This window comes from Arvicola amphibius, chromosome 9, assembly GCF_903992535.2.
Source record: "Arvicola amphibius chromosome 9, mArvAmp1.2, whole genome shotgun sequence".
Classification (NCBI taxonomy): domain Eukaryota; kingdom Metazoa; phylum Chordata; class Mammalia; order Rodentia; family Cricetidae; genus Arvicola; species Arvicola amphibius.
The window spans coordinates 57,738,344-57,764,768 of NC_052055.2; the positions used below are offsets into that span (position 1 = coordinate 57,738,344).

The window sequence follows — 26,425 nt, forward strand, 5'->3', positions numbered from 1 at the left end:
AACAATCAGTTATTAAACAGACATACTAGTCCGTCTGTATCTAAGCATAATGATCCTCTCAAGTGAACAATGAGATAGAAATATAGAGGGCTGTCATAAGTTGTAGCTATTTTTTAAAAATATTTTTCCATAAGAGCTACATTTAAAAATTTTTACATTTATTACATTATTTATTTATTTGTTTTCAAGACAGGGTTTCACTGTGTAACAGTCCTGGCTGTTCTAGAACTTGCTTTGTAGGCCAGGCTGGCCTTGAACTCACAGAGATCTACTTGTCTCTGTCTCCTAAGTGCTGGGATTAAAAGTTGTGTGCCACCACCACCACCCGCCGACACTCACTCACTCACTCACTCACTTACTCACTCACTCACTCACTTATTTATTTATTTATTTGTTCATTTATTCATTTATTTGTGTGTGTGTGTGTGTGTGCACACGCGCTTTCCTGCTTGCCTACCATATACTCCAAGAAAAACTTTTGGGAATCAATTTTGTTTCTCCTTCGTGGCATCTGGGGATCAAATTCAGATTGTCAGGCTTGACAGTATGGGCCTTTGCCCTCTGAGCCATTTTGCTAGCTCATGACCTACATTTGGTCAGCACTTGCTTTTCATTTTTGTAGTAGCCCTCAGCTTGCTGCCAAGTGGCCAGTCTGAGAATATCCAGCCAAGCAAAAATAAAAGTATGCACAGGGATTAAAAGCTTAGATAAATTCTAAAGGAAATCAAATTGGAAGGAGGAAGAATTTGTATTGAAAAGTGAACTGGATTCTGATGTGGGATTCCCCTCTGTATGCTGTGATTACCGTTAATGAATAAAGAAACTGCCTTGGACCTATAGCAGGGCAGAATTTAGCTAGGCGGGGAAAACTAAATACTGGAAGAAAGAAGGAGGAGTCAGTGAGAAGCCATGGAACCGCTGCCAGAGACAGACATGCTAAAACTTTGCTTGTGGGCCATGACCTCATGGTGATGCAAGATTAATGGAGAAGGGTTAAATTAAGATGTAGGAGTTTGCAAATAAGAAGCTAGAGCTAATGGGACAAGCATTGATTTAAATAATATAGTTCCTGGTGATTATTTCGGGTCTGATCTGCTGAGCAGCCAGGAACCAACAAGTGGCTCCCTGCAACAGGATTTACTGGCAAAGGCTTTAGTTCCAGCTGCTCTAGAGATTGAGGAGTTTATGGTTAGTCTGGTAGTATACTAAGAGTCCATCCAAAACTGATGCAATTGGAAATGTAGCTACTGGGGAGATGGCTCGGTCAGCAAAGTGTCTGCTGTGCAAGAAGAGGACCCGAGTATGGAGCCAAGCATAGAAAAGTCCAGTGCTCTGGAGACAGAAGAATCTCTGGGGCAGCCAGCCTTCCCTGTTGGTGAGCCCTCGGTCCCAGTGAGAGATTCTGTCTCAAAAAGCAAGGTAGGGGGCTAGAGAGATGGCTCAGCAGTTAAGTTGCTTTAGCAGAGGACCAGGGTTCAGTTTCCAGAACCCACGTGACCCACATGATAGCTCACACATGGTAAACACATTTTTTTCATAGCTTCCATCCCACTGTTTATTATAAGTTGGGTAAGCACATATCTATGCAGGCTGAAAACTCATACATAAAATAAAACAGTAAATCTTAAAAACATAAAAATAAAAAAAGGTGGGTAACTCCTGAGAAATGAAACTCGTGGTTGATCTCTGGCACATACCCCTGCGTGCACATACATGTAAAATTAAAAGTGTGTGTAGGCCCATATTGTACACATACCATACACAACTATTGATAGTTGCTGTCTAATCCCAGCTCTCAGGAGGAAGAAGCAGGAGGATCATGTCAAGTTCAAAGCTGACCTGGTATACACATATGAGTTCCAGTGCCAACCATGATTACAGAGTGAGACTTGATCTTAGAAAACAGAAATGAGAGACAGAGAAAACAAAAATGTGCATCTTTGTTGGGCAGTGGTGGCACATGCCTTTAAATCCCAGCACTCAGGAAGCAGAAGCAGGCAGAGCTCTGTGAGTTCGGGGCCAGCCTGGTCTATAGAGTGAGTTCCAGGACAGGCTCCCAAGCTACAGAGAAACCCTGTCTCAAAAAACAAAAACAAAAACAAAAAAAAACCAAACAACAACAACAAAAAAACCCATAGTCTTTGATGGTACTAGGGATTAAATTAAGCCCAGGAATGCCAGGCAAGCACTACCGCTGGCCTGAAGTCCCCAGCTTAAAATATTTTTAATTTATGTGTATGAGTAATTCGCCTGCACGTGTGTCTGTGCACCATTTGTATGCCCAGTACCCATAGAGACCAGAAGAGAGCATTGGAGCCTCCTGAGCTGGAGTTACAGACAGTTAAAAGCTGCCCTGTGGGTGCTGGGAATCAAGCCCAGGTCCTCTGGAAGAGCAGGCAGTGCTCTTAACTGCTAAGCCATCACTCTCCAGCTTTTGATGTCCTTTCATACTTGATTCTAGCATGTGTCATTTTTTTCTTTTCATAATTGATCATGTTTTATTTTTAATATTTTTTTCTGTTTTTATATGCCTTATTTTTAATGGAATCCAAACATCATAAATTTTTCTTTGTTGGTTACTAGATATTTGGATTTCTTTCAGTACTCTGTGTCTTTTCTGTGGCCTGGTTATATGAGAACACTGTGAAGCTTCTGAACCTTGTTAGATTAGATGAGAACAGCTTGACACTAGAGCTACCTTTGCTTCCCTGTGGGGCACTATCCGCCTAAGCAGCCCGTTGTATGGATTGTGAGGTTTTTCTGTTTTCCCCAGTGTATACAAACTGTCGCTGGCCTGGGTGAAGTCCGGCTGTCATCCACTGCTTTGCTGACTTGGTGATGTCTTCGTGTCCATGTACTGGTTAACGCCAGGGCTCCTACTGCTCTGTCTACCTGTTATTGCTTCATCTTTGTGTGGATTCTGCTTCATCTGAAGAGTTCTAGCCTTAGCCTCCCCATTGATTTAGCTCTGGAGACTGCCAGGCTTGGGATTTCTTCTCTTTATTGCAGTTTAGAAACTGTCCTGACAGTAAGTTGGGGCAATCATAGGCCTCGCTTCACTTCTCTCTGTTTTTTCAGGGAAGAACTGCCTACTGTCTATTGTTGTAGATCCATTATTTCATATATTTCATCTGTGTTATGTGTTGTTTAATCTGGAAAGATAAATCCACTTCTTGTTTCTTCATTTTCATTAGAATACTTACTTTAAAAAATAAACATGCCGGGCGGTGGTGGCGCACGCCCTTTAATCCCAGCACTAGGGAGGCAGAGGCAGGAGGATCTCTGTGAGTTCGAGGCCAGCCTGGTCTACAAGAGCTAGTTCCAGGACAGGCACCAAAAACTACAGAGAAACCCTGTCTCAAAAACAAACAAACAAACAAACCAACATGAAAATTTGAAAAATAAGAGTTTCTTTTGTTGCCAGGTGATGGTGGTGCACACCTTTAATTCCAGCACTCGGAAGGCAGAGGCAGGCGGATCTCTGTGAGTTCGAGGCCAGCCTGGTCTACAAGAGCTAGTTCTAGGATAGGCTCCCAAAGCCACACAGAAACCTTGCCTTGAAAAACCAAAAAAAAAAAAAAAAAAAGTTTCTTTTGTTGGAATTGGAAAGGGTGGTCATTTGGGTCTTAGTCCACATGATGATGTTTTGACTTAACACATTCAGATCCAACTTTTAATTTGCATGTTTCTTTTTACAGTAATGGCTTGTTTTTTCCCTCCAAGGTTCTAGCATTGAGAAGTCTGTGAAAGACCTCCAGCGCTGCACTGTGTCTCTCGCGCGGTACCGAGTTGTGGTTAAAGAAGAGATGGATGCATCCATCAAGAAAATGAAGCAGGCTTTTGCTGAGTTGCAAAGCTGGTAAGAGAAGTTGCATTTATACATCATTAACACGGTGTTCATTTATAAATATGGCCAGCCGTTCACTAGCTTCTTTAATCCCTTTCTACCTACATATGGGGGATAACCTAAAAGTCCTATAGTATATTTAACTTTCTGCTTTGTTCACTTTCTTTTGTCCATGGTATGGGATTCAGTGGTGGAACTCACAGTGCTCTAGAAATGGGCTTAATGGGAATAATTTTTTTTGAAAGAGGCAAATAATTATAGAGTAGGGTCAATCTGTTGAGCCAACAATATAATAAATGACATACTGCTAGATTAAAACTGTAAAGTAGAAAGCCAGGTATGTTTATCTACCCTGTAATCATAGCACTTGGGAGGCTGAGGCAGGAGGATCACCAGTTTCCAAGCCAGCCTGGCTACAAGCAAGACCTTATTTTGAAACAAAAAACAAACCAGAACGCGTAGAGAATATCTGTTTTTTTGAATTTTTCATCTTTCTTATCTCTCTTACCCTAATAATCTCTTCAGTGCCATATTAATCATTTATTTACTTTTGGTCTTGTGTTTTTCCATTTGTTTTCTGTACTCATTTCTTAAAATGCACCAGTTTGAATTCTGTTGGGGAAAAAAGCAAGTTTGGCAAAGATTTGAAAATACTTTGTATGCATGAATGTATGGAGGTCAGAGAGTTGGTGGTCTCTTCCACCTTGGCGAAACTGGTCTCCTGTTTGCCCCTGCAATATACCTGTAGCTGGTCCAAGAGCCTCCAGGAATTGTCTTGTCTCTGCCTCCCATGTTACCATAGCAACACTGGGATTATAGACAGCTGCTACTATGTGCCTGACCTTGTCTGGACTACTCCCTGAGCCACCTCTCACGTCTTGAAAATAGTTCATGTGTGTGTGGAGGGAGAGTGTGGTTGGTGCACACATATGACTGTGTGGACCCACGGGTATGCATGTGGTCCAGTGTCCAGAAAAGGGCCCTGTGCTATTCTGTGACGGAAACATTCATTGCCTTAGGACTAGATCTCTCACTGCTCTGCAAGTTTTCATTTTCTACTAGGTGTCTGGGCAGCCAGCTCTCAGAATTCACCTTCTCCAGTCCTGCACCTAAATGCTGGGGTTACACACATGTTTAGCCATGCTGAGTCTCTTGTGTGGGTGCCGGGATTCAAACTCAGGTCCCAGTGTTGCAGAGAAAACACTCTTGCCCATTGACCCATCTTCCCAGGCTCCAGAAAACACTTTTTAAAAAATGTTTAACCCTGAACCACAGTGTTTCCTGATATCTATCTATCTATCTATCTATCTATCTATCTATGTATCTATCTATCTATCTATTTGATTTTCAGGACAGGGTTTCTCTGTGTGGGTTTGGAGCCTGTCCTGGAACTTACTCTGTAGACCAGGCTGGCCAGAACTCACAGAGATCCACCTGCCTCTGCCTCCCGAGTGCTGGGATTAAAGATGTGCACCACCACCCCCTGGTGCTTTCTGAATTCTAATCTGCATTGTGAGCTAAAAGGGGAATGTGTTTGATCATTGAATCTTCCTTGGAGAGAAATTTATGCTGTTGTAGTAAAGCCATTTTAATTAGATATTAAAGTATTATGTGTTTAAACTTAGCTCTTTTCTGGGTAATTGTATTTATTTATTTATTTATTTATTTATTTATTTATTTATTTATTTATTTATTTTGGTTTTTCAAGGTAGGGTTTGTCTGTGTAGCCCTGGCTGCCCTGGAACTTGCTTTGTAGACCAGGCTGGCCTTGGGCTCAGAGATTCTCTTGCCTCTGCCTCCCACGTGCTGGGATTAAATGTGTGCACCACCACTGCTCAGCTAGGAATTGTATTTTTAAAGGATGCTTTTTTAAAAAAATGTTTTGAACAAACTTTCCAAAAATGTCAAGAAGAGGCAGGCAGGATGGCTCAACAGGTGCTTGCCTCCAAGCCTGACTACTGGAGTGTTATCCCCAGGGCTCACGTGGCAGAGGAGAATTATCTCTCTAAAGCTGTTCCCTGACGCTGCAAGCATGCCATGGCATGCACCTCCCACCTCCCCTGCCCCACAGATAAAAAAATAACGTTTTAAAAAGGAAAATGTCAGGAAGACAGCCATTAGGGTCCCTTAGATGTAGGACTGTGCATTCTGCTTGTGTAAGAACCACTTACATTTATAGTGAGTGGTGCAGAGAGCCCTGCACGTCCCCTTCCTTCTCACTGATGAGCCGTGCTGTTCCCTGAGCTTATGCCTGACCATATCTCTTTGGTCCCTGTGTGCCACAGCAGATGGAAGGAGCTGGGCAGAGAGAATTGTGATTGTGGGTCCCCTCAGTCCTCCTTGTCTCTGGGATTGAAAGAAAGGAGTGGGTAATGAAAATGAAATGACATTCCCGAACCTGTCCTTACAGCCAGGACGTGCTTGCGTGTTTGTGTTCTAAGAGAGGGTTTTTCTATGTAGTCCAGGCTGGCTTCGAACCTGTGCCACTTGCCCAGCTCCAAAAAAGTACTGTTTAAGACAGCTTGTTCACCTCGTAGTCTGACCTTGCCCTGGAGCCCCCGTTTCTACCTTTCAGTTTTGTAGCTAGAACATCATGTCATCTCTTTCTTGTTGTACATCTTTGCTACTACCAAATTACTCATTGCAAACTTAGATTTCCTCTTTCCTCTGAGTCAGTGCCACCTTCCCCACACGGTGCATTCTTCTGTGGCTGTCTGTAGCGAAGTGCCCTTGTTCTGAACACCTACAAGGGTGGCATGCCATGTCATCTGTAGAGATTCTTAACATTTTATTGACAAATTTGGAAAAACAGCTTTGCTTTGGTAGGTCTCTAGTCTCTTAAGATCATTCACCTTACTGCTTACTCGGCTACAGGACCCGATTCCGTTCAGGGAACACACTTCTGAGAGAGATTTGTGAGTTCCTGCTGTCTTGGAACCCAGTCAGGAGGGACCTCTTTCAGTAACGACAGGTGAAATGGTTTCTTTCCTGGGAACTGTGTGATCAATAGATCAGCAGGCTAACAACCAGATCAGTTGAGCTTGAGGTCAGAAATTTCCTGCCCTTTTCTGCTGGTGCTTTCTCAGGCTGTTGGGGCTTTAAAAGCTGCCTTCTTCCGTGCATCTTGTAGTTATTACTATAAGACGTAATGGACAAGCAAGCTAACTTCATTTGGCACCATACAGCTTGGAATTAATGCCGAACGTCATGTTTGTGTTTGTTATAACAGCAAAGAGAAACAAAGATTTGGTTTTTCGAGACAGGGTTTCTCTGTAGCTTTGGAACTTATCCTGGAACTAGCTCTTGTAGACCAGGCTGGCCCCGAACTCACAGAGATCCGCCTGTCTCTGCCTCCCAGGTGCTGAGAGTAAAGGTGTGCACCACCACCACTTGGCTTCTTTTTAATTTAATTTAATTTTTTTAATATTTATTTATTATGTGTACAATATTCTATCTGAGTGTATGTCTGCAGGCCAGAAGAGGGCACCAAACCTCATTGCAGATGGTTGTGAGCCACCATGTGGTTGCTGGGAATTGAACTCAGGACCTTTGGAAGAGCAGGCAATGCTCTTAACCACCGAGCCATCTCTCCAGCCCCCTTGGCTTTTTTTTTATTTAAAATCAAAACAAAACAAAACAAAACAAAGAATTTTTAACAGATTTGCAACAATAAGATTGATTATAAAAGATGATGGTGGCGCACGCCTTTAATGCCAGCACTCAGGAGGCAGAGACAAGCGGATCTCTGTGTGTTCAAGGCCAGCGTGGCCAATGGAGTGAGTTCCAGGACAGCCAGGTATTTAAACTTAAAATCTGTCCTTATTTAAGATGACTTAGTAATAACAATTTCTCAACCCCGATTTACTTTTCTTGTTAATCTATAAAATTTACAGTGTGAGATTAGTTACTTGGCTTAAGCTGAAGACTATTAATGAAGCAGGATTTGAAGTAAATGCATCCTGGAAGGTGTGGTGTGTAGTAGAAGATTGCTGTTCAAGGTGTGGCTGCAAAAAGCCAACAGAAGACATGCTGGGGTTTCTTTTTGAATAAAAATAGCGTTTTAGTTTTATGAAACACCCACATTAAAAATCTCTCTTGCCGGGCGTTGGTGGCGCATGCCTTTAATCCCAGCACTCGGGAGGCAGAGGCAGGCGGATCTCTGAGTTTGAGGCCAGCCTGGTCTACAAGAGCTAGATCCAGGACAGGCTCTAGAAACTACAGGGAAACCCTGTCTCGAAAAACCAAAAAAAAAAAGAAAAATCTCTCTTAACTATCTGTGAAAATTACTGCTAGGGTGCTGGCCTCATCTCCTGTCACTATGACAAACACTGACCAAAACCAAGACGGGAGAAAGTCTGTGTGCTTTATTTGCCCAGATTCATAATTCTCCGAGAGAAGACAGCGCATGAACTGAAGATGTATGTACAGGCCAGTCAGATAGGGGCAATTCCTCAGCTGAGATTCCTTCCTACTGGGTAGCACATTGACAAAACTAACTAGCACAAATATCTTACTAAACTTGCTTGGATAGATTGCCTGATATATTTATCCCAAGTTCTTTCCTACTAAGTAGTTTTCTTTTTTATAGTAAAAAAAGGACTTGAGTATTAGTTCTATAGTTTGCTTAATCTGATACCACGAGATGCAGGTTCAATATTTGAATCTCTGTGTATTCTGACCCAGTAACCTTCATCTCATTCTTATTGGTGACTTATTTCCTGTATTTAAACTTTGAAAGGCTAGACATAGCATGAATTCAAATTGGTCCTAATAAATAAAAACCCAGAGTCAGATATTACGGGGTGAAAACTGAGAGATCAGAGTAGAGCCAGCCACTAGAGAGACCTTTTACCTCTAAAAATCTTCAGACCAAAAGGTGATCCTGTCTTCAGACTGCATCTCCAGACTGTACTGAGCTCTTGTCTACTCCTGCCTTATATTCCTCTCTCCACCCATCCATATCCCTCCCTGTCTTTACTTCCCTAGTGCTGGGATTAAAGGTGTGAGCTACCACCGCTTGGCCTCTAGTGACTTAGCTCTGCACTCTGATCTTCAGGAAGCTTTATTTGTTAAAACACAAAATATCACTACAGCTGGACACATTTGATATATGTCACACACACACACACACACACACACATTTGATATATGTCATATATATTATTCCTTCCTCAGGTGAACGACTGTTACAAATAAACCAGTATGGAGTAGGATTTAGAACTTTGTCGTTGTATAAACAGGGTTTTAAGTTCAGTAAATTAAATCATAAGACCAGTAAGATGGCTCAGTGAGTTAAGGTCCTTGCCACCAAGCCTGAACATTTGAATTCAGTCCTGGGTCCACATGGTGGAAGAAGTGAACAAACTTGGAAGTTGTTTTATGACCTCCACATGCATGCTGTGGTGCTTGTGCCTCATGCACACTCAAGCGTTCATGTGCACACATGCATAATGCATAAAAAGTAGATGTACAAGGGGAAAGGCCCCATCAAAATATTCAGTATTCTTTTGGTTTTTCTAAGTCAGAAGGTCTTAAATAAATCACTCTTGGTTTGTTTTGTTTTGTTTTTGTTGCAGTGGGGGAGTGTTTAAGACTCACTATAGAGTGTTGCCTGACCTGCAATTTAGAACAGGTTGGACTCAAACTCATAGAGATCCTTATGCCTCTGCCTCCAAGTGCTGGGATTAAAAACTTATGCCACCGTGTCCAGCTGAGTCACTGTCATTAAGTCATAACTTAGGGTTTTGTGATTAAAGTATTCTTTAGGTCCTATCTCAGGTAGGGGAATAGTAGTAAGATTAAGATAGGAGGACCAGCCTGGGCAACATAGCAAGACCCCATTTCAAACTCTTATCTGAGAAACTAAAACAGGAGTGAAGAGATGGCCCTGTGGCTAAAAATGTTCCCTGGTCCTGTAGACGACCTGAGCCAGTGCCAACACCTGCAGTGAGGTGCTCAGTTAATATAAAGAAATTTTAGTTAATAAATGAAAGCAGGGAAAACATGAAAGTCCTGTCCGTGTGCTCTGTAAAAGTCTCCATACAAAGAGAACCCTCAGAATTTCACAATAATAAGGTTGAATGTGTGTTAGTTCTTGAGTTTGGTTTTGCTGCAGTTACTCTCTGCTCACTGGACCTGGCTCCCTAAATGGTCCATTTTGTTCTGAGCACAGGAGAATGAATATATCCTAGGAAGGTCAGTGCTAGGGATGTGGAGGCTTAAAGAACACAGGAAATATCATTTATTCTCTGCTAATAAAACTGTTGGGGGCTAGAAAGACAACTCAGCAGCTAAGAGCACTTGTTGCTTTCCCAGAGGATCCAGGGTCAGTTCACAGCACCCATCAGATGATGCCATACTGGATTCATCCGTGAATCATCTGTGATTCCATCCCAGGGGATTGTAAGCCCTCTTGTGGCCTCCAAGGGCACTGGCCACTGGTGAAACACAGACTTGAACGCAGGCAAAATAGCCATGCACTTAATGTCAGGCATGGTGGCACACACCCTTGATCTAGCTCTTGGACATCCGGGGCAGGTGGATCTTGTCAGCCTGCTCTATACAGGGAGTTCTAGGACAGCCAGGATGTAGAGAAACCCTGTTTCAAAAACAAACTATTGATAAATCTTTTAATTCCCATTTGCTTTAAATGGGAAGAATGAAGTCTTAAAAGGAAAAGAGATCCATTGGCTTTGCTTCAATTTCTGCTTTGATTTGCAAATATATTGGGATAAATATGTTTTAAGTTTTGAGTTAAAAAATCAAATAAAAATATTACCTGAGACTCCTACTAAGTGGTTTATTATTATTATTTTATAATAGACAGAGTGTTATCCTGTTACATAATTTGCTGTAGAATTACAGTTGTATTTAAAATACTGTGTTTTTCTAATGCAATAACCATAAACAAGTGATAATTATTTTTGGTACCAAGGAACTACTGAACGCAAGACTAGTCTCAAAATGAATAGTTTCATGTTAGGACTATCAATCAAAGATTTTGCTTTAAATGACAGGCACAGAAAATATCTCAGTTGTCTGTGGTGCTGCTGTAGTAGCAGCTACTGAGCAGTAAATTGTGTAGAGGCTCTGAAATAAGGTAAGCAATTGCAATTCTGTAACAAGTCCTGAGAGGGAAGGGAGGATAGAGACCATTCAGTGGCCAGTGTTCTCTAGTAATGGTGACCATTTCATGATTAAAGGTACAGAAATTATCTACACCAAGCCAGGTGGTGATGCATGCCTTTAATCCTAGCACTTGGGAGGCCAAGGCAGAGACAGGTAGATCTTTAAATTTGAGGTCTGTAAAGTGAGTTCCAGGACAGCCAGAGCTACAGAGGGAAATCCTGGTTTGTTTGTTTTTGTTTATTTGGTTGGTTGTTTTTTTTGAGACAGGTTTTCTCTGTAGCTTTGAAGCTTGTCCTGGAACTTGCTCTTGTAGACCTGGCTGGTCTCAAACTCACGGAGATCCTCCTGCCTCTGCCTCTCAAGTGCTAGGATTGACCGGGGAGAAATCTTGGTTTTATTTGTTTGTTTGTTTTAATATTCTACGTAAGGGCTCAGGCTTCATAAAACCTAGTATCTTTCCAAGCAGGGTCCCAGCAATGTTGAGCAAACTGCGTTATCCATTTCACAGCCAATGCCATCGTGGCTTACTGCCATTGAGGAGAACCTTGAGAAAAGCTTATGCCTGAGGTGTTGGAGTGAGCAAGGTCACGGAAAGTCTGACAGCCTGAGCGAGCCTTTCGTCATTCTGTGAGAGCTCATTCTGATATCAAATACATTTATGATATCTAAGAACTATTACTTCACACCATGGGCAATGGATCTCTCAGCCACCATGACATACCGGGACCACTGTTTATCTCAGCAATAAATAGGAAACTCTAGTTAAGCTTCTGTTTTAGAAAGTTGAATTACAAAAAATTATTGGTTTTAATTGTAAAGAAAAGAGCCTCTTTTATTATTCGATACCTAACCTTTCTGACGTTCTGATTTAACTTCCTACCCTTCTCCATTTATGTCATAGTAATAAACACAGTCTCCAACTTTCTGCCGATGAAAACTTTCAAAAGTACAGAAAATTTAAAAGATAAAACAGTGGTCTGTATTGGCTATATGTATGTGCTGGGAGAACTGTTTAACGGTGCTCTGTGTTGGCTGTGTGCATGTGCTGGGAGAACTGTTTAACAGTGCTCTGTGTTGGCTGTGTGCATGTGTTGGGAGGAGTGTTTAATGGTGCTCTGTGTTGGCTGTGTGCATGTATTGGGAGGAGTGTTTAACGGTGCTCTGTGTTGGCTGTGTGCATGTGTTGGGAGGAGTGTTTAACGGTGCTCTGAGTTGGCTGTGTGTATGTGTTGGGAGGAGTGTTTAACGGTGCTCTGTGTAGGCTGTGTGTATGTGTTGGGAGGACTATTGGAAATCCAAATGTCATAACACTCTGCCCTGAGTTCTTTCCTTAAAATGAATGATCTAAGAAAAGCACACTCTTTACAGCCAGAAAGCCATCATGTTGGGAACTTTTAATAAGAGGTGTTACTAACTTTAATGTTTATTTTCATATCTTAAAGCATTGTAAAATCTTGAATGGAAAGTTACAAATATTGATTGCGCTCCATCAAGCTTTGTTTTCCATTCCCATGTACTGTGAACCATCGCCAAGATATTTCAGTAGATGTTACCATGGCAACATGACAAACAAGAAGTAATTGCTACTTTTCATTAGCCTTTAAAATGCATCATTTATATGTTTGTGCGGGGGGAGTGCATGTGTGCACATACCTTTGGAAGCCAGGGAACAAACTCAAGATTCATCCTCAGGAATTCTGTCTATCTCTTTTAAAATTTTTTTAGATTTATTTTATGGGTATGAATGTTTTGCCCGCATGTGTGTCTGTTGCATGTGAAGATCAGAAGAGGGCACTGGATCCCCTGGAACAGTTAGGAGCCATCATGTGGGTACTGGGAATTGAACCTGGATCCTCAGGAAAGGAACCAGTGCTCTTATCCTGTGAGTCATCTTTCCAGCTGCCACATACTTCCTTTTGTATGTATGTGTGTTTTGATTTGGGGGGTCGTTTTGTTTTGTTTTGGGGATAGGGTCTTGATATGTAATCTTGATTAGCCCGCTACTTGCTCTGTAGACCATGCTGGCCTTAAACTTACAGAAGTCTGCCTGCCTCTGCCTTCATAGTACTAGGATTAAAGGTGTCTACCACCCCATCCAGCTTTATTCCCCCTCTTTTGGAGGCAGGATTTCTCACTGGCATAGAGCTCAATAATCAAGCTAGATTGGCCAACAAGCATCCCAGCCTGGAGTTACGAGTATATGTCTCCATGCCCACAATTTTTACCCGGATTGAATGCAGGTCTTCAGACTTTCAAGACAAGTCTTTACTAAGTTTTTATTGGTCTTTGGTATGGAAATGTAAAAGGACTTTTGTTGTTGGAGGCAACTTGTTCGTTTCCTGGCCGCCCAGACTACTGAAATAATTACATAAAAACTATATTATTTGAATCACTACTTGTCCAAAAGCTTAAGTGTATTGCTAGATAGCTCTTACATCTAGAATTATTACCCCTTTCTATTTTATATTTACCATGAGGCTCATGGCCTACTGGCAAGGTTCCAGCTGGCAGCTTGCATGCCTTTTCCCTCTGGCGGCTACATGGCATCTCCTGACTCTGCCTTCTTTCAGCATTCAGTTTAGTTTTCCCCACCTACCTCTATTTTGCCCTGTGCAGGCCCAAGACAGCTTCTTTATTAACCAATGGTATTCACAGCATAAAGAGGGGAATCCCACATCACCTCCCCTTTTCTGTCTAAATAAAAAGAAAGGTTTTAACTTTAATATAGTAAAATTACATATAACAAAACAGGTATCAAGCAATAATTACAGTTACAATATTTATATCTACTTTTTTATCATAACTAAGGAAAACTATAATTATAGCCATCTATTCTTCAATTTCATCAAAGACTCCAGAAGAATATAATCTTACCTAAGAAAACAGGAAGCACATTGTAAGCTACTTCCAACTCTAGAATTGACAGAGACATCTCTTTCCCTGGACAGTCACCCAAAGTTCTTCTGTACCATTGGGGTACAGACCTTCAGACCCCTAATATCCAGCAGACTTCCCCTGAAACAGGAAATTTCAAAGACAGTTCCACCTATATTGTCAGTTTGTCAGTCACTTTCTTCTGTGTCCTGCAGAATGTCTAGCAGACTCTTTTTGTTTTGTTCTTTCATGAAGCAGGAACCCTGAAGGACTGTCTCACCTTCTTTAGGCAACTTCAGCAGTCATTTCTCTGTGGGTCCTGCATGTCCAGTTCATACAACATAACATCAAGCAGTCCAGGCAAGAGCGGTTTCTTGCCCAAACTCCATAAGGAGCCTCTTCGGTGCCCATCTTCCTTTTGAAGTTATTGGTGCTGCCAGGAGCAGATGTGTCTCACAGTCATGAAAAGTCCTAAGTTCTTAAAACATTTTAAATGCCATATTCTGAAGATATCTGAAAGATTTGAAGAATGCCTGTCTAACTGAACTATATCTTTATATATCTAGAAAATCTAACTAACATGACTACATACTTGACTATTATAGATGATTATATTAACCTATGTTTCTTAATTACACATTACATTTTATTTATTTATTTATTTATTTATTTATTTATTTATTTATTTATTCTGTATACAACACACACCAGAGGAGGGCGCCAGATCTCATTACAGATGGTTGTGAGCCACCATGTGGTTGCTGGGAATTGAACTCACGACCTCTGGAAGAGCAGCCAGTGTTCTTAACCACTGAGCTATCTCTCCAGTCCCATACATTACATTTTAAATGAGCTGCACAAACACAATACCTTAATCAAGAGCAGAAATATAACAAAATTGACCTTAAATTTGTATCAAGAAACCAAGATCCATTCCAATGTAAAGTATCCATCTCTATATCATATCTCCCTTTAAATGTAAACAAGCATATATAAACAATCATTTAGGGAATTTGGGTGTAGTTCTCTCCAAACTGCTTCCTGCTTTTTGTTGGGCAAAGTAATTTGGGGGGGTTCACAGCTACCTTTTGGGAGGGGGGGTCTTAGTCCATCAAACCATGTTAGTCTGGAAGGATTCCATAGGTTCTCATCCTCTGTGGAAACAAAAGAAGAACCTCTTTTCCAAAGCAACAAATCCTTAGACCCAAATTCTGAAGTCACAATACCTTTAAAATATATATGTTGGCTTAGTTTAGCAGCCCATACAATGAAATGTTCATCTCTCTGTACTTAGGTTCTTCACAGTCAAAAAAATTAAAAAAAAAACACAATAATATACATAATCCTGACTGTGTATTTTCCATCTCTATTTGTCTTATTTTTCTTTATTCCTATTACTTTTTCTTCAAGTTTAATGTGTCTCTTTAAAGACGTTTTATTTTTTTAAACCATTTACCTTTTTTTATAACTATTTTTTTTCTTTCCCAAGCCTATGTACATTTATCCAACACTGTGACCCATTTAGAGGTCTTTTCCATCTGGATTGCTCTTTATTGCATGAGTGTCTGTAATTATTTTCTGACCAGAAGCACCCTTTTTTTAATGTTAAGTGGGCGTGGCTAGGGCCAACAGGGCCCTACCTGCTTTCTCTGCCCAATCCAACATGATGGAGGCGTGTTTTCTGCCTCTGAGAGCCAGATTCAGGGTCGGGTCACTGCAGGTCTGTGTTGCCATTAAGCAAGTTGTAGCACTCTGCTTACAGACCCAATTTATGGTTAGTAATGCTCCGTAGCCGGACCTCCTGAAAGAGCCAGAGTTCCTGCTAGCAGCACAGCCCAGGAAGCTGCCATTTTGAAACTTTGGTTTTTAGTGTCTTCAGTTCCTTTCAAAGCCCTCTCAGGTTTTATGTGGATTTAGCTAGCACACATTGGAGCGCCAATCTGTTGTGGGAAGCCACTTGTTCGTTTCCTGGCTACCCAGACTCCTGAAGTTCTGGCTAAATTCTGCCCAGCTATAGGTCCAAAGTGGTTTCTTTACTCATTAATAGTAACCACAGCATACAGAGGGGAATCCCACATCACACATTCTTTTTTTATATACTTTTATTATTATTTGAATGCTTTTCCTTATATGTGTGTCTGTTTGCCACATCATGCCTGATGCTTGTGGAGGTCAGAAGAGGTCATCAGATCCTCTGAACAGGAGTTAGAGGCAGATGTGAGCCAAATGTGAGGGCACTGGAAATCGAACCCGAGTCTTCTGCAAGAACCAAGGATCCATCTCTCACTCTTTATTTTTTTTCTTTTTTTTCTCATTTTATCCTAGGGCTCACTCTTTATTAAGCAACACCAAGGGCAAGTGTTTTGATCTCTTTCCTTAATGTGACACCAATGCAGTAGTATTCACTGATGTGTTGAATTCATGCAACTAACAACACGAGCCTTCTCTTAAAAAGCCTGATGTGGGATTCCTCTCTGTATGCTGTGAATACCATTGGTTAATAAAGAAGCTGTCTTGGGCCTGCACAGGGTAGAGGTAGGTGGGGAAAACTAAACTGAATGCTGAGAGAAAGAAGACAGAGTCGGAAGATGCCATGGAGCCGCCAGAGGGGAAAGGCGCGTGTGCTGCCAGGTGAAACATTGCCAGTAGGCCATGAACCTCGTAGTAAAATATGAAATAATGGAAATGGGTTAATTCTAGATGTAAGAGCTAGCTAGCAATATGTTTAAGCTATTGGCCAAGCAGTGATTCAAATAATACAGTTTCTGTGTGATTATTTCGGGTCTGAGCTGCTGAGTGGCCGGAACGACCAAGCAGCCTCCTTACAACAAATGTGTGTGTGTTTGTCTGTTCCTAAATGTGGCTTTGCTCTCTTCAATTAAACAGCACAGAAAGTATCACATAAGAAGGAATAAGGGGTACTTTATAGAGATATTTTTTGCTCACTCAAATCACAGACAGTATTGCAAATATCATTGTTTATAATCAAGTAGTTAGCTTCAACATTATCTGTGAATGTGTTCAGCGGTGGATATTCATTTTATAAGATTGCTTCGACCGCTACACTTGCTGCTCTCAGCGGTGGTGCACATGCATTACTCCATTACTCCAGGTCAGGTGCATGAAAGAATGAATAGTTCAGGATTACAGTGACACGTTAGCTACACTTGTAATAAAAGCTGACTACTGAGACATTCAAGGCAAGTAAGTCGGGTGTCACGCTGTTCTCCTAAAGGCAGGTTAAACAAACAGTCTGGGTACATAGCAGGCTCTCAGTCTAAAGTCTAAGTAATCCAGAGGTGTATTATTAATCTGGCTGTGAAGTCCAGCAAAAGTTATAGTCTCTTAGAATGTAACAGATATTTCCATAACATTGCATTGCTAGTCAGTCAGTGTGCTATGAATTTTTTTTGTGACCAGTGAATCAGTCAAGAAACCAGTGAATACCATTGGTTGTTACAGTGGAAGGAATGTCATCCCTTTTCCCCCTCATATTCCCACAAGGACGGTCTGGTAGCGTGCCATTGTAGAACTGGTTTTGCTGGGAACATCCCACACAGCTCTTCTTTTCTCAGCGAAGACCATGAGACGTGAAACGCCTGTTTTTGAAGTCTTTAATAAATATTTTATAAGTTTTGTCAAACACAAAGAATTTGTCATCCGGTGGGCATGGTGTGTGCATCGTAAGACGAACTGGCAGCACCAAACTGTAGGCCAGGCAGTCCCTGGCCTGGTTGTGCCTTCTGGGTATTCCAGAGGCTGCTGGGGTTCTTAAGCAAACTGCCCAGTGGGAAGTGTTCCCAGCAGAGAGTGGCCACCTCAGGATTGCTGTGTTTTTCTCTTCAGTCTGGGGCTGTTGGATTAACTTGCCATACATTTTTTTTTTTTTTTTTTTTTTTTTTTTTTTTTTTTTTTAGTTACAAGTCTGTTTATTAACATGGATAATCATCAGACTGGCGTTCTCTGGCAGTTTTCTGTGAAGGATTTGTTCCTTGAGGAAACAGCCCTGCTCTGCACATTAGTGTATTTCTCACAAGTATAGTCTCTGTATTAACTGTGCTAACATAATTACATAGCGAGATAAATTAAATGGTCGTGTATGTGTCTGTGATTGCCTCTACAATCAGAAAGAGTAAGATTTCTACTAACGTTAGAGCAGTATACTTCTTGGGGGAGGAGCTGTTTAAAACAGGGTTTCTCTGTATAGACCAGACTGGCCTTCAACTAAGGGATCTGCCTGCTTCTGCCTCTGGGTGCTGGATTGCCGGATTGTCACCGCTGCCTGGCTGCCATACTTTATTAAGGAGAAATCTCAAGTTGATGGAATGGCCCAGAGTGGAGGTGCCTGCCACCATGCCCAACAAACTGAGTTCTAGCTCAGCCCCACATGGTGACAAAAGAGAGCGAACTCCTGCACATTTATTCCAACAGTCTACACATGTAAATTTATACACATATAAATAAATATGTAATAAAGAATAAATAACTAAATTGAGGATTAGTAATTTCAGGATTAGTAACGCATACCTATAATCCCAGCATTTGGGATGCTTGAGCAGAAGAATAACGAGTTCAGGGTCAGCCCAAACTACAGTGAGAATGTTTTTTACAAAGTTTTGTATCAGAAATCAGCTTGGACTGTTCTGTATCCTAGGGATTGTAGTGCCGTTGATCTTGCTGCAATAATACGGTGTTCACATGTTGGATACGTACGTAGATCCTAATCTTGGACAACTTTCTATGACTCTCGCAGAAAGCGATACTACCTGGTAAAATTAAAAACAACTTTCAAATTGTTTAAACCAAGCTCAGTGCTCACCTTAATCCCAGCATTTGAGAGGCTGAGGCAAGTGGATCTCTGTAAGCTCAAGGTAGCCTGGTCTACATACAGTTCCAGGTCAGCTAGGGATACAAAGTAAGACCATACTTTTTATGAAGAGATAAATCAAAATATAGAAATTGTGGAAATAAATAATTTCCATAAATTCTTTTTTTTTTTTTTTTTTTTTTTTTTGGTTTTTCGAGACAGGGTTTCCCTGTAGTTTCTAGAGCCTATCCTGGAGCTAGCTCTTGTAGACCAGGCTGGCCTCGAACTCAGAGATCCGCCTGCCTCTGCCTCCCGAGTGCTGGGATTAAAGGCGTGCGCCACCACCGCCCGGCTATAAATTCTTACAATAGCATAACTAAAAAATTTTTGTGGCTTGCTACTGCCACCTGCTGGTTCTAACCTGAATTTCTAGTAGCTTGAATTGCTTACTAGAACATGGAACAAAGGGGAGTAGGTTCATTTTATTATTACTATTATTTTATTATTATTTTATGTGCATTGGTGTTTTGCCTGCATGTATGTCTGTGTGAGGGTGTCAGGTCTTGGAGTTGCATACAGTTGTGAGCTGCCATGTGGGTATCCGCTGAACCATTTCTCTAGCCCCATGGGTCTGTTTATTTTCTTGAGGATCTTTAAATATTCTTTGTTGTGAATACAATACTAGACTTCCATGTGTCCATTCATTGTTTCTTAACCATATGTTTTTAGTGAACAAATTTAGTTTTTCTCCATTGTTAATCATATACTATTTTGGTATTTGAGTTTCATATCTAACCCTTTTTTCTTTGTCATATTTCCCCCTAGTTTAATGGACCGAGAAGTGGCGTTGCTTGCAGAAATGGACAAAGTGAAAGCTGAAGCAAGTAAGATGACTGATAGTTAACCAGAGCAACTCCCGAGCCAGGGGCGTGGTGCACACACCTTTAGTCCTAGCACTTGGAAGGCAGAGACAGTTCAGTCTTTGTGAGTTTGAGGCCAGCCTGGTCTACGTAGTAACTTGGAAAAAACTATTACCAATGCAAAGAGAAGGCAGCTGCCTCTCATTCAGAGTTTAATGTTCATGTATTAAATACTATCAGGAAAACAAACGAGTTTATGAATTCATAAATTAGTCAGTCTTGAGCAATTGTACTCTGCTTTTAATTTTTCATAAGAGTCTTTTACATTTTTCCCCAGATTTTAGCATTCTCAATGTAGAATTTCGTCCACAAATTATTGTATCACGGTGTTGCTGCCACAGCATCACCCTTAGGAAATAAAGCTCCCCGCAGGCGCCTGGGCTTTCCTCTGTTTTGCTTTTCTTCCTAGTGATTAAGCGGTTCCACTGGGTTTTGTTTATTTTGATAAGGCTAAAACATTAGGCTAAACAGAGGATACTTCAGTGTGCCTCCTACAGTTGAGTGTTGGTTCTTGCCATTTGCTGTCTCAGAATTTCTTTTATTTTTCCATTTCAGGATGATCCTCATTCAGTGTCTGTAATCAGGGAGTAGGGGAAGGGCGGTGAGCCGAGAATTCAACATGCCACAAATGCTTATTAAAATAGACTCTGGAGGAATGAATCTAACTTGGATAATTTGTGTGGCTTTTGATGGAGGAACCGGAAACCTGGTTGTGGTCCTGAGTGCGGGTGTGCAGCACAGATTTGAGGCCAGGAGACAACTATGGGATTGTTGCTTTCCTTCCACCCTGGGATTTATGGATGGGATTCAGGCTGTCAGGTTTGCATGGCAGGTGCTTCCCCCTTTGAGCCATCTCGCTGGTCTGGTGGTGGTTGTCTTCATGCATTGAATGCAATCTTATTGAGGAAGGTTGTTTCTTTTAACCTACCCTCAAACTAGTAAGAATAGAATTAATTCATTAGGTGATCATTGTGCCTGTGAACACAGCCATGGAAGAGACACCTTGAAAATACTGAGCAGAATTTAGTTCGGTCCATTTTAAGGGAAATGTTGAGAATAAAGCAGGGATTCTATCTTCTATTTCTCAGAAATAAGATTGCATATGCATTAAATAGTATATCTTGAAATCTTTAAATTTCACATCTGTAGCCTATTCTTGTTCTTTGATTCTTTCACAAGATAAAGGTTCAGATAAACTAACACTAGTGAAAAGACACAGTCCTTACTTTAGAGGAGAAGGTACTTTTTAGAAATAAATCCTTTAGGGGTGGGAGCATGGGTTAGCAGTTAAGAACACTGGCTGCTCTTGTGGGGGACCTGGGCTCTATTCCCAGCACCCACATAGTAGCTAAGAACCACCTGTGAGCTCCAGTTCCCAGTGATCTGATGCCTCTTCTGACCTCCATGGGCACCAGGCATGCACAGGGTGAACAGACAGACCTTTTTAAGATTTATTTATTTATTTACTTTATGTATGAGTGCTCTATCTGCATGTACACCTTTATTCAGAGGACATCAGACCCCACTATAGGTGGTCTTGAACCTCCATGTGACTGCTGGGAACTCAGGACCTCAGGAAGAGCAGCAGTGCTCTTAACTGTTGAGCCATCTCGCCAGCTTGAAGCAAAACATTCATGTGTGTGCATGTGCATGTGCGTGTGTCTGTCTGTCTTAGGGAGCTAGGAAGATGGCTTAGTCAATAAAGTTCTTGCATTAGCAGTCCCAGTACCCAACTTAAAAGCTGGGTGTGGTGGTGCACACCTGTAACCCCAGCTTTGGAGAAGAAGAAAGAAATAGATACCTGGAACTTATTGGCCAGCCAGTCTAGCCAGCTAGTAAGGCTTAGATCCCAGCGAGAGACCCTATCTCAGACAACAGAGCAGAACATGACTGGAAAGATGAACCTGGAGGGTAAAGGAAGTGCTCGCTACTCAAGCAGGAGGCCCTGAGTTCAAATTTTGGCACCCACAGGACAGCTGAGTGTGGCAGCCTGAGTCTGTGACCTCAGAGCTGGGTACAGAGACAAGGAGATCTCAAGGACTCACTGTCCTGGCCAGTCGAGCCAAAACATGGGCTTCAGGCTAGCAAGAGACCCTTAAATTGAGGAAGATACCCAAGTTCTCCACATGTGCTCACACTTGTGAGTATGGATACACAAATCATCTATAGAAAATTTCAATAGAGAGGCGAAGGGAGTCCCATCACCCAGTTTAAAGCAGTTATCAAATTAAAAGCTATAAACATTTACCTAAACTCATCAGTTTTATGTCTTTATCTTTGTTCTCTCTGAAATTGCTGGTTCTCGGGATATGATGTAATAATTGTGTTACCAGTACTATCAAGAAAGCATGTTTTAGTTTATTAAATACTTTATTTATACTATTTCACAGTTCAGAATTTCTTTATACATACTCATATATATATATGTATATGTATATATATATATATATCCTTTGTTACAATACTTTGAAGTAGGTAGGTTTACTTATTTTGTTTAATCTTCTTATTTAATAAGTGAAGAAACTTGTATGGGAAAAATATGACTTATCCAGTATCATATTTGATTTTCTTCTTTTTTTTCCTCAAAATAATTTTTATGATTTATTTTTATTTTCTGTGCACTGGTGTTTTGCCTGCATGTATGTCTGTGTGAGAGTGTCAGATCTTGGATACAGGCAGTTCTGAGCTGCTGTGTGGGTACTGGAAGTTGAACCTGAGTCATCTGGAAGAGCAGTCAGCCCCCTCAAAATTATTTTCTTGTTCTTTGTTTGAGACGGGTTCTCACTGTGTAGTCCTAGCTGGCCCGCATCTCTATATGTAAAGTAGACTGGCTTCAAACTCAGATATCCACCTGTCTGTGCCTCCCAAGTGCTAGGAGGTGTCATGCTCAGCTAAAATTTATTGTTTTATTTTACGTATGTGGATAATGTGTGTGTGTGCCATGACATGTGTGCATTGTGCCCAGGGAGGCCAGAGGAGGGCATCAGACCCTGGAAGTAGAGTTACAGAGTTGTCAGCCATCGTGTGGGTGATGAGACTCAAGCCTGGGTCTTCTGCAACCAGCCAGTGTTCTTAACCACTGAGCCATTTTTCCAACCCTAATTGGTTTTCCAAGTCTTGTGATGTGTTGTACAAGTCTTTATTGAGGGTTTGGAGAGATGGCTCAGTGGTTAAGAGCACTGGTTGCTCTACCAGAGGACCTGGGTTCAGTTCCCAGCACTGGTATGTGTGGTGTCTGTCAGTCACCTGTAACTTTGCTTCCAAAGGATCCCATGCCCCTTTTTGACTTCTTTAGGCATTGCATACATGTGGTGCACAGGCATACATGCAGGCAACACACTCCCACATATAAAACTAAATAAATTGAAATCCTTACTAAATATATTTTGTCTACCTTGAAATCTATAATTTTGCATTAAAATCCCAGAGTGTTGGAGGCTGAGAACTGAGGTTGATGTGAACGGCAGGTGGGTTTTATCTTGGGAGCTAAGTCAATAGATCTTTTGTAGCTCTTAAGAAAGTCAAGTGTTGGGCTGGAGAGCTGGTTCAGCACTTAGGAGCACTTGATCTTGACAGAAATCAAGGCTCAATTCTCAGCATCCACATGATGCTCACAGCGGACTGTAACTCTAGGTCCAGGGGGAATATGATCTCCATAGGCCCAAGGCACATATGTGGTCCACATACATACATGTGGGCAAACACTCATGCATACAAACAAATCCAGACTGAAAGAATGAATGAAAGTGAGTGTTGGACTTAGAAAAACTGGAGAGATGGCTCAGTGGTTAAGAGCACTGGCTGCTCTTCCAGAGGACCCTGGTTCAATTCCCAACACCATATGGCAGCTCACAATTGTCTGTAATTCCAGTTCTAGGGAACCCAACATGATCACACATACATGCAGGCAAAACACCAGTGCACATAAAATAAAAATAAGTAAATTTTATTTATTTATTTATTTATTTATTTATTTTTGGTTTTTTGAGTCAAGGTTTCTCCGTAGCTTTGGAGCCTCTCCTGGCACTTGCTCTGTAGACCGGGCTGGCCTCGAACTCACAGAGATCCACCTGCCCCTACCTCCTGAGTGCCGGGATTAAAGGCGTATGCTACCACCGCCCAGCAAAATGAGTAAATTTAAAAAGAAAAGAAAAAAGCCCAATGATATAACCTTGAAGGACAGAGCGGGGCGTGATGGCTTATGCGTAGAATCTCAGTGCTTATAGACTTGTGGTGGAGGACTACCATGCCATCTTGGTCTGTCTGCATAGTGAGTTCCAGACAAGGCTAGATGCTGTCACAAAACAACTGCTAGTGAGGAATAGCAATTCCCTGCCTTTTCTGTTTTGGTCTGTTATTTACCATAGCCATAGGGACAGGTGCTTTTATAAAAAGAGCGCAAGGACTTGAATACCATCATTAGTAGGTGTGCTAAGTACTTGGGGTGTATCTGTAGATTAGATGACCGGCTACGATAAAGAGAAGACTGTATCTCACAGACTCCACACGAGGGAGGGAGAGGTCTGTGCTGTCCATACATAGACAGCATTTGGAGTACACATAAGAAGCTAGCTGCTAGTGGCTCTCTTGAGTAGGGACAGCAAAGTCAGAAGTAGAATAAGTCTTTGTTATTCATCAATGTTTGTATTTTAACTGCCTTCAGAGACTCCTAAGTCAGAAACTAGGCCTTTGGTACTTTCACTTTCTGGATGAGTGGGCAGCTAGGCCCTTGGCTGTCTTGATGCACTCTCAAGGTGTATGCTTCCTTTCTCTGTCTCATTTAACCTCAGCATAGACTTCATGCTTCTTTTTCTTCCACAGTGGAAATTTTGCTCAGCCGGCAGAAGAAAGCAGAAGTTTTGAAGAAGATGACGGATGTGGCTGTACGGATGTCAGAGGAGCAGCTGGTTGAACTCAGGGCTGATATCAAGGTGAACTTCCTTCTCCTTTCTGCCTTGCACTGACTCAGGACCAGCACAGCAAATCTCCAGAAGACATGGCTGTACAGAGGACACTAAACCATGAACTTCCCTTCCAAGCGTGGCCTCTTTCCAGACTTTCTTTTTCTTTAAATGGTTCTGTCATCTCTCCAGTTGTCTAGGCAGGAAATCTTGGGAAACTCCTTCACCCTCGAATTAAATCTGTCAGGAAGCCCTGCCAGTCCTTGGCTGAGCGACCTTGTCTTTCATCTCCATTTCTACCACAGCGGTCAAGCCGCTCAGCAGTCGGAGGCTTGGCCTTCGGCAATGGGCTCACTCGAGTCTTTCTTTTCCCCCCACCCCATACCTGATCCTCATGCTTGAGTAGCCTGCTTCAAATCTTCTGTAATCCTTAACCACAGATGGCTTTCCCGAGGACCCGGGTTCAGTTCCCCACACTCCCGCGGCTGCTCACAGCTGTCTGACTGCAGTTCCAGGCGCTCCAGTGCTGTTTCTGGCCTCCTTGGGCGCCAGGCACACATGCAGTGCAGCACACGTGCAGTGCACATGCATATGTGCAAGCAAGTATTCATTGCACATAAAGTAAAAGTAAATTTTTTTAAATTGTGTTTCTGAGGCTAGATGGCTTTCCCGAGGACCCGGGTTCAGTTCCCCACACTCCCGCGGCTGCTCACAGCTGTCTGACTGCAGTTCCAGGCGCTCCAGTGCTGTTTCTGGCCTCCTTGGGCGCCAGGCACACATGCAGTGCAGCACACGTGCAGTGCACATGCATATGTGCAAGCAAGTATTCATTGCACATAAAGTAAAAGTAAATTTTTTTAAATTGTGTTTCTGAGGCTAGATGGCTTTCCCGAGGACCCGGGTTCAGTTCCCCACACTCCCGCGGCTGCTCACAGCTGTCTGACTGCAGTTCCAGGCGCTCCAGTGCTGTTTCTGGCCTCCTTGGGCGCCAGGCACACGTGCAGTGCAGCAGCACACGTGCAGTGCACATGCATATGTGCAAGCAAGTATTCATTGCACATAAAGTAAAAGTAAATTTTTTTAAATTGTGTTTCTGAGGCTAAATGTGTGACCCCAAGAGAAGTTGGGTTATTTGTAGGTACCCATGGACATTGTGTTCTAAATCATTAAACAGAAAGCTTTTCAAGCAAGGAGTAGGGGGTGAACCTTTTCTATTTCTAAGCGTTCACCTCTGCTCTTATGAACACATGAACTTTATTGACTTATTTGAGAGGAATGCTTCCTGTGGAGGCCAACAGCGGCCTGAAGAAAGCACAGACACAGGTGTGAGGTGTTGTAGGGCTTTCTGGGCATCATTTGAACCAGCGCTCATACAAACCTCACTCCTTCCCCTGGGAATTGATTGGGGTAAAAAAGCCAAAAAAATGTAAGTTTTAAAAATTCCTATTTCCTATTAACTAATAGCACATTATGGGATTGTAGAGAACATTTCCCTCACACTGATGCCAGTCAGTCTCATTCAGCTGTCTAGGAGAAACCAGAAATCCTTCGTAATTAGATGAGAATTCTGGCTCCCATAGGCTTCATCTGTTCCTCTTCCTACGAGGCTGAAAGGTTTCTAGAAATATTTCTGCAGGCTGACTAAGGATCTGTTTCTCTCCTTGTTTCTGATGCGCTGGAGTGGGTGCTATGCAATGTAAATGTCTTATCTCCAGATCACTGTGCTTCTGTCATCTCTGTTAATATCAGACAGATCCTCTGTATCTGGAAGCGCCATTACAGGAGGTCTGTGCACTTCCCTAAGCTGCAGTGTACTCAGAATTTTTAGGATGTTATCTCAAGGGTAATTTTTCTCTCTCTTTCCCTGTTGGTGTTTCTGGATGCATTCCAAGAATTCTGATGCATTTGAAGTGGGAGTAGACTACCCCCAGTGAGGAGTTCAGTTACA

The 26,425-nt window shown here is 41.9% G+C and overlaps 1 protein-coding gene across 2 annotated transcripts in view; it reads left to right on the top strand.

The window, feature by feature from the left end:
* Spats2 (spermatogenesis associated serine rich 2) overlaps nucleotides 1–26,425 on the top strand; it is a 71,619-nt gene that overhangs the window by 38,819 nt on the left and 6,375 nt on the right. For both annotated transcript variants that reach the window (XM_038342592.1, XM_038342591.1), the window contains exons 8-10: nucleotides 3,724–3,859; nucleotides 19,482–19,540; nucleotides 24,398–24,507. In XM_038342592.1, coding sequence (XP_038198520.1) covers nucleotides 3,724–3,859; nucleotides 19,482–19,540; nucleotides 24,398–24,507 — 305 coding nt within the window. The remainder of the gene's footprint in view (nucleotides 1–3,723; nucleotides 3,860–19,481; nucleotides 19,541–24,397; nucleotides 24,508–26,425) is intronic.